Source organism: Crocuta crocuta, unplaced genomic scaffold (genome assembly GCF_008692635.1).
Source record: "Crocuta crocuta isolate KB4526 unplaced genomic scaffold, BGI_CrCroc_1.0 scaffold15, whole genome shotgun sequence".
NCBI lineage: Eukaryota > Metazoa > Chordata > Mammalia > Carnivora > Hyaenidae > Crocuta > Crocuta crocuta.
This window is the reverse complement of record NW_027530508.1, coordinates 221,051-234,218: the sequence shown is the minus strand read 5'-3', so window position 1 is coordinate 234,218 and position 13,168 is coordinate 221,051. Positions and strand designations below refer to the sequence as shown.

At 43.0% G+C, this 13,168-nt stretch overlaps 1 protein-coding gene across 1 annotated transcript in view; it reads left to right on the top strand.

The window, feature by feature from the left end:
• The first annotated feature begins 683 nt into the window (after positions 1–683).
• Positions 684–13,168, top strand: part of CDS2 (CDP-diacylglycerol synthase 2) — a 56,738-nt gene continuing 44,253 nt past the window's right edge. Inside the window, exon 1 of the mRNA XM_077766909.1 lies at positions 684–818. Coding sequence (XP_077623035.1) covers positions 762–818 — 57 coding nt within the window. The 5' untranslated portion in view covers positions 684–761. The remainder of the gene's footprint in view (positions 819–13,168) is intronic.

Sequence of the window (13,168 nt, the reverse complement as noted above, 5' to 3'; positions counted from 1 at the left end):
CCCACTGTGAACAAAGGCAGCATTCCTGTCCGAGAAAAGGTCTTTCAACAGTCCAGAAGACAGAAATTTGAAAAGCCGTGTAAGATCTTCTCCGTAAAACGAAAATCATATCTACTTCCAAGCAGATTAAGGAAGACAGATAAGGCGATTACTTAGTTCACTGCCTAGCATAATCAACAGTAAGTACTAGAGACAGCTTGGTGAGGCAAAGCCGACTTAAGTTTGGGTTTCACTTCCTTACCACGTGAGCCTCTTCTACACAGGTGGGCTCCGCAGCCCTTTCCACTCAGGACCTAACAGGTGTCTGCTTATATGTGTGAGGGATGCGCCCGGGTTACGGAGGACACGAAGCCGAGATTGGCAAACACCACCCAGACGAGAACCTCCAGGCTCCCGCCTCCGCCCACCGCTACCAGTTTTACCTTTAGGATCCTGGGCGCCCCCGCCAGCCGACCAAGGTCAGGCCCGAGCTCCCATTGGCTAGTCTCCTTCGGAAACACACGCTGTTTCCCGCCTCCTCACGCTGCTAGTCCAATGCACACCTCTCGGCTCCGTTCCGCCCCGCCCCCACCGCCCCGCCTTCCTGGCGGATTCGCGCCATTGGTGGGTCTCTGGGGCCGTAATGGCGGCGGTGCGCGTGCGCGCTCTCTCCAGGGCCCTCCTCCGGAGAGGAGCTNGAGTCCACGCGCGCCCGCACTGAGCTGCCCGCTCCCGCGGCTGTGCTGCTCGCCGGTAGCGACGTCGTGCCGGGGTCTCCAAGCATGACCGAGCTGAGGCAGAGAGCGGTCCGGGAACCGGACGCACCGCCCGAGGACAAGGTAGCGGCGGCGTCGGAGTGGGCGCGGCTGGGCAGCGGCGTGCCCCGTAGGTCCGCGGGGGGGCGCGCGCCAAGGGGTCGTCTCGCTCTCTGACCCTTTGTCGCGGCCGACGGCGGTCCCGGGCCTGGGGAGCGCCTCCGNAGGAGGGCGGAAGATCCGGGCCCCGGGATCTGCTTGGGGGTGGCCTCTCCGGGGCGCGGGAGGTTGCACGCGGCCACCTGCCTCGCACGGTTGTTTGGGGTCCCCCTCAAGTATCTCACCTCCTCGAGGCCTTCCTGGTGTGGAGACGTCGAGACCTCGCAAAGCCGCCTTTGGCAGGAGACACCTCTGAGCCCTTCTAAGGCCCTCTGCCCTCCTTTAAAGTGTTATTTGGGCAGAGAGGTGGCTATGAAGACAAGGCCATGGGCTTTGCTTCTTAGATTTAAATCCTTTCTTGAAAGTTGACTCTCGTGACTTTAAATTAAGCAGAGAAGTCTCTTGACTCACGTTGTCAGCAGGTGATGCAAGGTATACTCCCCATTACGTTCCCTGCTTCAAGGGATGGGGTAGAGCAGGAAGGTAAAAAAAAAAAAAAGAGGCCATCTTGGTGGGGATGCAGCTGGTTGGGGGGTGAGGGATGAGGGGAGTAGACACTTCCCATTGAAGTGCAAGATTTGTGTAGGGGAGTTGAGGAAGGTGGAGAGTGGTTTGTTCTGTGGTGGTGGAATGACAGCCCAAGGACTGGTGGGACTTCGCAGTAGTATTTGGAGCTTCAAGAGCAGTGTGTTTGGTAAACTGATAGGGCAGGGATGTGTAGAATGGACCGAGGGAGCCTGGGCGGGAGTCGAAGACCCCGGTTAACTTGGGGGTTGCCAGTGGGTGATCTGCACGTGTTTTCTTTGGTTCACACGCTATTTTAAAAACCAGAAGGTTTCTCCCAAGAGTCCGAATTTCGGCCGATGTGGAGAATTAGATCTGCCATCCTATTCCCACCTGTTTAACGTGGGGCTGGAGCTAAGGACCAGCAGTTCCCACCAATCCCTGTTGCCCTTCGTTCCCCTACAGCAGGCCTACAGCACCCATTTATGTACGTAGTTTGCATGATAACTGGAGGAACGGGACATTAGAGAGACCCCAGGAAGGAAGAAAATACAAGATTTGATGACACAAGGGTGTCAGCACAGAGCAGTTATACTAGGAGCAATGTTTTGGGTGAAAGGTAATATGGTGTTACATTTTTTGTTCTTGAAAAATGGATTATCCTAGGAGAAATTTTGGAGAAAATGTATGGCTTCAAGCGGAAGTTGAGGAGTCACTTGCAGAGAAACAGTACTTTGAAATCTCTTTTGTCTTCCCATTAAATATTCTGGTTGGGCATAAAAGAACTGTGCTACCCTGCATGTACCAGTTGGTGAATATTCAAATGTTTGGAGGTTGTGTAGTCCTGTTTAAGGGTGAGAGATCAGACCTCATGTTAATAGGACTTTGTGGCCTAAAAGGTGGGAAGAGAGGGAGCTTAAAAAGAAAGCATGATAGCTAGTGGGCTGTATTTTTTGAAAAGCTGTTTGTAATAATTAGACATACTTACTGGTGAAAACAAAGCCACACACACACAACCCATGGGATTATGAGGTGAAAGTTTTTCGCTTCCCCACCCAACTCCTTGGATCCATCTCCCAGAGAACAAGTGCCAGATGAGTCTTAATTTCTTCCTCCTTCTGTGTTTTTAGGTAGGGAGGACATGAGGAGCTGTCCAGCTAAAGGTACCTTAAATTTTCACAGCTGCACTTAAGCCACTTATACAGTGATAGAATGCCTGGGGTTGTGAGCTCCACTAAGTGCTTGTTCCCTAAATCACAGAAGCCACTGCATTCAGTTAAAAGCTGATTGATGTGGTCCATTAGCCCAGAACAAGGCACTCAGCTCCTCACTCCATCACTCAGTATTTCTGATCTATCATGTATGGTATTTTTAATAATAAAGGTACATTTTAACAACCATGAAATGCTTTCTTTGCCTATGATGAATGCAGATAGTAGAGTCTTTTTTTTTTACATTTTAAACATATTTTATTTTTATTTTTTTAATTTTTTTTATTTTTTTATTTTTATNGTTTTGATTTGTATTTCCCTGATGAGGAGGGATGCTGAGCATTGTAGTAGAGTCTTTAATAATATTTACTGTATTTCAGAGTTTGAAAAACCTATTTCCATGACTCTGGCTTTGCTGATATTCTTGTGTTAAAACAAAATTAGAAGTAGTAAAACAAGTATATATCTTAAAGGAAAAAAAATTTTTAATGTTTTATTTACTTCTGAGAGAGAGAGAGAGAGAGAGAGAGACAGCGTGAGCAGGAGAGGGCCAGAGAGAGAGGGAGATATAAAATCTGAAACAGGCTCCAGGCTCTGAGCTGGCTGTCAGCACAGAGCCCAACGCAGGGCTTGAACCCACGAACCATGAGATCATGACCTAAGCCGAAGTCAGTCGCTTAACTGACTAAGCCACCCAGGCACCCCTGAAACAAGTATATCTCTTTAAAAGAAATGAATTGTGAAATGAGGACTTTCTTATTTCATAGTAGAAGAATTCAGAAAATAATATCAGGTCAGTTCATTAAAAGAACTGGAACAAATTTAAAAGACTGTTTAAAATGTTCCAGTTGCTTAACGATTGTGGCTAAATTGCTTTGTAAATAAGCAATCATTAGTTTCAAAATAGTCTGGAGAATGTGTTTATTAGAAGTCGGAAGGTATTTCGTTATATTTAGCATCCTCGAATGGAATTTTCAAAGCCAATTGCTAATAAAGGAAATGTTTTCCTCTGGGAACTGTGCTTATAATTTTAAAGTCCCAAAAGCACAGTATTGTTGCCAAATTTAAGAAACTTGGAATTTAAGCTTTGGGAACGATCCTCTTTCTGCCCAACCATGTTTTTCCAATGGAGATTAGAAAAGAAAAGGATGAAACATGGGCCAAAAGATTGGCATCTGAAAATTTATGTTTGGGTTGACATTTCAGGAGACTTTGTTTTGCAGGTTAGAGTGAAGGCTCTGCTGTATTTAGGTGCTAGAGTGCTACTTAAATTAGAGCTTGTTTCAAAGCTTCCTTTGTAGACTGTTGAAAACAGCATTGGGAGGAAATAGTGACATCATTTAGAAAGGGGCTGTGCCACTTACCAGCAGTGTAACTTTGAGCAAGGCACTTGTATAAATGCCTCCGTTTGTCCATCCCTAAAATGGGGGTGATAGAATTAGCATGTGCCTCACAGGATATTCCTGTGGGTTAAATGAATATGCATGTTACATAGGGCCGGAATTGTCACATTGTGATATTGGTTAGCTAATGTTGTCTCTGGCTGAAATATCGTTTTATAGAAAAAATTGTATTCACCTTCCACTCTTGTAAGATAATTAAATCATCAAGTTGTGAGTGTTTGGAGTAGTCCTTCCCTGTTCATCAGTTTTTCAGGAAAGTGTTACAGACAGGGCTTGGCCTTCCTTAACCTATCTTTTGGCTTCATTTTCTTGAAGTTTTCAGCGCTCAGAATCACAGGCTGTAGAAGCAGCATCTCTGTATGCAATTATCTTCCCTTTACTGCCCTAGCTATAATATATTTTAGGACAGTGGTTAGTAATTAAAAATGTTTTTCTGATTTTTAAAAGTTTATTTTGAGAGAGAGAGAGCACGCGCGCGCCCACCCTCAAGTCAGGGTGGGGGGAGAGGGGTGGCGGGAGGTGGTGAAAGAAGGAGGGGCAGAGAGAAAATCCCCAGCAGGCTCTAAACTGTCAGCACAGAGCCCTATACAGGGCTCCATCCCACAAACTGAGATCATGACCTGAGCTGAAATCAGGAGTCAGATGCTTAACTGGCATGCAGGTGCCCCTGTTTTTCTGATTTTTAAGAGTGAATTTCTGAAATAAAATCTTATTTTAAGAGCTATAAAACTACAGATGTAGGAGAAATGCTATATTTCAACTTTTTTTTTTTTAACATTGAGAAATGCTTTGGTATTGAAAAATCTGTAAACCTTGGCTGTGGTTCTTAAACAGGGAGAGAAAGTACGATTTGTCATTTGTCATATAATCTGCCATTTTAAGTTTCTTATTTATGTTGGTCAAACTGTGTAATTTTAAAAGCTCGATTACCTCCAATTTTTTGACTACTTGAAACTAATTTTTTTAAAAAAGCTAATTTTGGGGCACCTGGCTGGCTCAGGAGGTAGAACATGCAACTCTTGATCTCAGGGTTGTTAAGTTTGAGCCCCACTCTTGGTGTAGAGATTTACTTAAAATCCTTTTTTTTAAAAAAGTTAATTTTGTTTGAAATATTTTGTGTTTGCACACATTTGTGATTTCATTATTGTGATATTTCATTAGATGAACTTATCTTTTAAAAAGGTTAAATTATTCTCCTTGGGTATTAGAACTCAGATCTTGGGGGTCATTATTTGATACAAGAGGATACCATATGCCACAGGGTTTACTTGCTCAAGGTCACACAGCTCGTTAGAGGCAGAACGGGTCATCTAGTATGAAGGTTTTCTAATTTCTGTTTTTTTCTCATGTTGTATAATGCCTTTGAGGGTATAGGCTTAATTTACAGACTTTAAAAGCTCCTGTACTAATTGACTTTGATACAAAACATGCCGCAATATCACCTGTTTTTCTTTTGTGGCTAGAAAAATCAGAAAAATAGCAAAATCTTTCAACATGTAAGTGTATATACATGTATATATGAAAATTCTCAATAAATGTGGAGATTCTGAGGGAAAAAAATCAGCAGATAAAGTTGATTAGATCAGTGTTCCCAGTTCCTGGATGACTGGTGATTTATAGACTTTGAAGCCCATCCTGGGGGGCAGCCATTTGGGTGTCCTTGGAGGAACTCCCTGCGTGGTGCGGGCTTCTCACTCTGAGCTGCGTATGAGGCTGCTTCCTGGATGATGACTCGTAGTACAGAACCGTTTGTTCCAGCAGTGATCAGTCACTCAGTATTCAGCACACCTTCTCCTTAGAACATTCACTGAATCCAGTGTCTGCTGTATTCCATCTCGGTTAGCTCTGGGAGGGGGGGGGGCCTGGTGTCTGTGTTCGTGAAGGAAATGTTCAGGGTGTTATACCAGTTTGGGCTCCAAATATTTGGAGAAATCTAGCTTTGTCCCAAAATGAATCTTGTAACTAGTTTCACAGTTGCAAAAGGATGCGGGTTATCGTCTTTAAACTGAAAGAATGTGAGCATCAATACGGTAGTCCTCCCTCCACCCCCATCTGCAGGGAATATGTTTCAGGACCCTAGTGGATGCCTGCAACTGCAGATGGTACCGAACCCTATATATACTGTGTTTTTTCCTATATGTACGTATCGATGATAAAGCTTGATTTGTACATTAGGTGCAGTAAGAGATTAACAACCGTATTAAAATAGAATAATTATAATCATATACTACAATAAAAGTTGTGTGTTCTGTCTCTTAAAATACTGTTGTGTACTTGCCCTTCTTGTGATGATGTGATAAAATGTCTATGTGATGAGACGAAGTGAGGGGAATGATGTAAGCATTGTGACTTAGCCGTTGTCTACTGTTGACCTTTTGATGATACCTCCGGAGAATCACCTGCTTCCAGACCATGACTGCGACTGCGGTAACTGGGACCTTGGAAAGCAGAACTGCAGACTAGGGGACTACAGTGTTTCTGATTTGTGCGCTCTTCCATCTGGTCTAGGATCCACACAGGTGGAGCACATTGAACTTGTTTGCAGACTTGCAGAGTAACTCTGCTGCACGTAGCTTCTTGTCCCCCGTGCTGTGACAGCCTCCCTGACTTTCCTGACCGGTGCTGGAGGCTGCTGGGTGTGAGAAAGCACGGTCTTTCATGTGCTGTACTGTTTATGGTTTGTGAAAGAGACTCAGAGACCCCAACTCTTGATTGGTATTTTTGCCAGGGTCTTCTTGGAAAAATACGAATTTGTTCCCGACGTTGGGCAGAGTTTTTGCCTTTCAAGCCTTGTCACGTGGTGGCATGGTGCCATTGACGTTAGGCTGGTTCCACTAGGCCACTCGCTCTGCCAGTCCCTGATCTTTGTTCTCCTGCTGTTTGTCCCAACAGTGGGGATGGCATAGGGCCCACTCAGTTGAGTGACCTTTCCAAGAAAGTTATTTCATTGTGTCATTTTGAGTAGGCAGTGCATGTCAGCGTTTGAGAGGTGCAAAGGGTACACTGTGGCTTGCACCTTCGTTCCTACCCAGTTCTCTGCAGAAGCAGCCTCCAGAGCCAGGCTGTGGTGCTCGTGAGTGCCTACTGTTGGGGCAGGACCTGATCCATCTTTCCAAGATCAGAGGTCCTTTTGTTACCTTTTGGCAGCAAGGCATTTGTATCAGGGTCACCACAGGGCCAGCCTGGCGCTTCTCTGAAGACTCTGCTCTAGGTTTTGAAAGAGCCCTTGAGACTGGGATTTACTGACAATGCTCTCTGCTCCTGGGTCTCTGATGTTGAGAGGATTTCTGTCATTGACTGCAGATTCCTCCGCGGGTGATTCTCAGAGCCTCTTCCGCACAGTGTGTCCTGCTAGTGCTGGTGGTTCCGGTGGCCTGCAGGACAGTCCCCGGTGCATATCCCTCAATCAGTGACTTATGTCGAATCTGACGTGTCTTGTTCTAGACATTGACCCTCTTTCTGTCTCCTGTGCAAGTAGAACCACATCTTTAAGTTGCTCCAGCTTAAAATCCACTGGTCCCTGTGTCTCTGCTCCCTCACCCCGTCTAGGTCACAGGTTCTACCCAGGTGTTACCCAGATTCCTTGTCTGTTGCTCTTGCATATTTCACATAGTTTAGCACTGTTGTGAACCCTTCTAATTGACCTCCGTTCCTTCAGGATTTGCGCTGTTACTTCTAGTCCATCTGTCCTTTCTGTCCTCTGACAGCTCTGAAACNAAATTGGGGGGGGGGGGGAGGATAAAGAATTCTGGCCCCTTTTTCAGACCTCTTAAACTTGGTCCTTCATAACCATCTGTCTTAATCGGTCCCTCCTCTTACTTGGTGCCCCTGCGATATCAGTCTTGGCTCTTGCTGTTTCCAACCCCTGGATTGGCCTCTTTCTCTACACTCTACCTATTTAAATCTTATTTTCTAACATCCATCCGACTTCAGCTCAGGTCATGATCTCCCTGTTCATGGGTTTGAGCCCCGCGTCGGGCTCCGTGCTGACAGCTAGCTCAGAGCCTGGAGCCTGTTTCAGATTCTGTGTCTCCCTCTCTCTCTGACCCTCCCCTGCTCACGCTCTCTCTCTCAAATAAATAAAACATTAAAAAAATAAATATACAATCCATTTTGGATCTTCTCCAACTCCTTACTTTACCAGGCATATATTTATGGTAGAAACCACAGAAATGTACACATAAGAGAATGAAATCCATCTATAATCCCATAGTGCAGAGAAACAACCATTGTTCAAATGCATGTTGCTACACATGGCTGTAATAGTAGTTACCATGTATGATTTGATAGCTTGCCTTTTTATGCTGTTAGAAGCATTTTCCTGCATGGTTAAGGTTCATTAAGTTCTTTGTAAACAGTATATTAAACTTTTTCTTATTATGAAAGAAACAGATGTAAATAAAAGATACTCATTGTAGAAGCACCAAAAAGAAAAGAAATCACCTTAAGCCTGCTCTATAGAGATAACCACTGTTGATGTTTTGGTGTATTTAGCCTTTCTTTGTATACACACTGCACCTTCCTGTATTATGTATACTACTGTTTTATAACTCAGTTTTACTTAAGAATATGCCGTAAACATTGTTCAAGTCTTTAAACAATGAACCAGCATCCTTTTTATGGCCATGTGCCATTTCATTGTGTGGCTGTACCTTAACTCGTTTGAACCAATCAGGCTCTTAAGTTGTTCTAAGTGTTTTTGCTATTGTAAGCAAGCTGCAGGAAGTACCCTTGTTAAAACAAAACAACACACACACACACACACACAAACACGCTTTCTGCACTTGCACAAACCCTTTCTGCACTTAGAGAAGTTCTATGTTTAGAACTGCTGATTCCAAAAAGGATGTAAGTTGTCTAAGCTTTTGACACAATTAATATATTTCCTTCCTGCAGTAAGTTTGTAGCACCCTAACTGCAGGAGAGTGTCTATCTTTGTGGTCTCCTCTCCCACAGAGACATACTGAGTTCACTTGTTTCCTGATCTTAGAAGAGGCATTATAGCCCAGTGATTATAAGCGCAGACTCCTAGTTGGACTGCTTGGTTTTATAACTTGGCTCCCCCAGTAATTTGCCTCAGTTTTCTCATCTGAATAATGGGGTTTAGAATGGGGTTTTGAAGCATTATCATACTTTTCCCATAGGGACTGCACCTTAGAGTAATCAAATAGTTGATCAGAAGTTTCTTTCTATAGAGCACCTGGGTGGCTCAGTCATTTAAGCCTCCAACTTTGGCTCAGGTCATGATCTCATGCTTCATGAGTTCAAGCCCTACATCAGGCTCTGTGCTGACAGCTCGGAGCCTGGAGCCTCTTTCAGATTCTGTGTCTTCCTCTCTCTCTTCCCCTTCTCTGCTTGTGTTCTGTCTCTCTCTCTCTCTCAAAAATAAATAAACAGTAAAAAACTTTTAAAGAAGTTTCTCTCTATAGGATAAGTGAAAAAGGAGTGGTAGAATATTAATATATTCAACTCCCCATCGAATTGATAGAATGAGACCATAACCATCAATGCTGCTACCATGACAGGGACAGCCAGATACTGTGTATCTCCTGATGGAAGTACACAGTACTACTGATGGAGGAATCTTGTCCAAAAATCATACCTGAACATGATCAAGACTTTAGTTCTAAGTGCTAGTTGACAGGAGATTCAGGGGCAGGAGAACACATTGAAAAACACCACTGGACAAATGACGGTTACTTTAAAAAATAGGTGGCAAGGAGACATCTTGACCCACTTAAAAAAGGGGGGCAGTGTGAGCAGTAAATATGATAAAGCCTACAGATTAAAAGACTTAAGGCAGAGTAATCATTTCTGGACCTTATTTGGATCCTGATTCAATCAAACTACTATGAAAAAAATTGAAAATTTTGGGTGAATTTGAATATTGGAGACTTAAATATAAAGGAATTATGACTTTTTATAGACATGATAATGGTATAGTGATATTTAAAAGTCCCTAATGAAAACACTCACTATAAAATAAACAATTGATAAATAGAGCTACCTTAAAATTAAGAACTTCTGTTTATTGAACTAAATGAAAAGGAAGTCTGCAGATGAGAAGATATTTATAAAAAAGATATTTGATACAAGGCTCATATCCAGAATCTATATAAATAATTTCTACAACATGATTATGTAAAAAAGACCACTCAATTTTAAAAAGGCTCTTCCGATGGTCAAGGTCAATAAATATATGAAAATGTGCCCAACATCATTACCCACAGTGAGATTCCACTGCATACCCACCAGCATGGCTAGGATTAAGAAGACTGAAAATACGAAGGGATGGCAGGTAGGTGGAGTTTGTATACTGTTTGAGGGAGTATAAACTGGTACAGTCACTCTGGCAAACTGGCAGATATTTACTAAAGCCTATTTTATACACAAATCTTATGATCTAGGATAGTAGTTCCATTCGTAGATGATTACCTGGTAGAAATCTGTATATAATGTTCACTAAAAGTTAAGTTTTAGAATATTGAAGCAGTGTTCTTTGTAGTAGCCCCAACCTGCAAACAACCCAAATTGTGACTAATACTGCCATAAACGTGTGTGTACAAATATCTGTTGGGATCTCTGCTTTCACTTATTTTGGGTATAGACCCCAAAGTGGAATTGCTGGCTCATATGGTAATTCTGTGTTTAATATTTTTTGGAACTGCCACATTTGTGTATTCTTGTATTTTAGGAAATTCTGTTTTAATTTCTAATAATGGCAAATATTGATGGATATAACCTACACAGACAACTACTGAGGTCCCCAGTAATTAAGAGTGTGAAGAGGTCTTGAGAATTTAAAAAAAGAATCAAGAACTGCAGCTTTAATGAACTGCATTATTACTCACCAAGGGAGAGAAGGGTTGACCAGTCTTTGCTAATGGATGTAGATGAGGTGGGTGACATTCTCCTTTGCTCTCCAGTGTCCCAGTTTGGAGGATACATTATATGGTCACCCTAATGATGGGGTCCATTATTACGTGGATTGTCAGACTGGGCCACCCACTCACCTTTGCTGGGTGTTGTAGTAGAGCTTCCTAAACTGGCCAGCTTTCATCTTCTTGTGGACAATGTTTTAGGATGAAAAGACTACAGAATGTAGCTTTATTACATTTCTAGTTGTTACATTAAAAATTTCTTTGTATGATGTAAGACATCAGGTCATTTTTTTTTCTAAATAAAGNTTTGCTGGGTGTTGTAGTAGAGCTTCCTAAACTGGCCAGCTTTCATCTTCTTGTGGACAATGTTTTAGGATGAAAAGACTACAGAATGTAGCTTTATTACATTTCTAGTTGTTACATTAAAAATTTCTTTGTATGATGTAAGACATCAGGTCATTTTTTTTTTCCTAAATCCTCTTAATCATATATTCACAAAGCATATATTGCCAGTGTGACTCAAAATTCCAGTAATTTTGGAGACTATACATTCCTTTTGAATTTTGATTAATGACTTGAAATTTATCTAATGATTCAGACCTCCTCCCAGTGTTATTTGGAATGTAACTCAAATTCCCCATGTATTGTTTTGTTAAAAATGCAAAATCGGGGCACCTGGGTGGCTCAGTCCATTAAGCTTCCAGTTAAGCCTGACTTTGGCTCAGGTCCTGATCTCACAGTTCGTGGGTTTGAGCCCCACATTGGGCTCCGTGCTGACAGTGTAGAGCCTGGATCCTTTGGATTCTGTGTTTCCCTCTGTCTCTGCCTTTCCCCCATTTGTGCTCTCTGTCTTTCTGTCTCTCTCTCTCAAGAATAAACATTAAAAATGGGGTGCCTGGGTGGCTCAGTCAGTGAAATGTCCAACTTTGGCTCAGGTCATGATCTCATGGTTCATGGATTTGAGCCGCATCGGGCTCTGTGCTAACAGCTAGCTCATAGACTGGAGCCTGTCTTCAGATTCTGTGTCTCCCTCTCTCTCTGACCCTCCCCAGCTCGTGCTGTCTCTCAAAAATAAATGAAAAACATTTAAAAATTTTTAAAAAAAGAATAAACAAAAAGTTTTTTAATGCCAAATGGACTTTTGAGACATAAGTATACATTTGTTTCTTAAATGTTGACTGAAAACCTTATGTTGAAGATCACAAGCATTGTTTGAAGTTTGTATGTTAACAATCTGTGTATGTCTTCCCACAAAAACGCTAACTGTGGAGGGTTTGTAGGATGTGCTTACTTTATCCAGTCTTTTCTTCCGGCCGTCAGAACACCTCACCTCTTCCAATGCACAAAGCCCACCCAGTTGTGCATTGGAAGCACAAAGCCCACCCAGTTGGCAGTCCTTCTATGCAGCCCAGACTTACGTATGGCAGTGTGATGTCCAGTGGCCTTACTGAGTCTGGTGACTATGAACTAAAGGTTGTCTTCCATCTCTGTCTTCAAGACACTTGTAGAAGAGGGACAGGAGGAAGGGGCAGGATAATCCAAATAAGCTTTTCCGTTTGGACAAGGCAAGAATGAGGAGGACACACAGCAATGCCTTGGCTTGCCTCTCTCCTGACTGGGAATCTGTCTGAGACCTCTGTGTGCTTAGATGGGGCCTGTTGCTTGATAGGCTTAATTTTAGGTTGAGCCGTTAGGGAACGGGATCTCCTACATGTCATCCACCATCCCTTTTGTCAGATCTCAGTCCAGAACTCTTCCAGGGTGGCAGAGGACAGAGGGCTTCTACTTTTTCTGCAGCCTTCCTGAAGAATATACTCTTGGCTACACTTGGTTTTATTTCCTCCATCTTAGTTCTTCAGTCTACTTGGTTATCCAGAAATTTGTTAAAGTCTCACATCCATGGATGGTCCCTGTCCCCTACTCCTTCTGCCTAAAAGGCCATAGTTTTATTTCTTACTGTGCTTATTGACCTTCATTTCCGTGGGATATTAGGGTAAAAAGGCATGCGCTCTGCCTGCTTTCATCAACAGGAAGTTTTCAGTTTTGAGACACTGAGTTGATCTTACATTAGAAGCAGGCTGTTGCAACACTTTTGTTGTTCTGTGTTTGGGGTGAAGGATAAAAATGGTTCCTCTTGATTGATGACACTTATGAATTCTGGCTTCTGCTCTTGACATTAAGAAGGTCAAGAGCTGACAGCTGACCCTGGGAAGGGCCTATGTTTGACTGGAGTTGGCTGATGGAGGAGAGGACACTGGGTAGGGGACCAAGGAAGA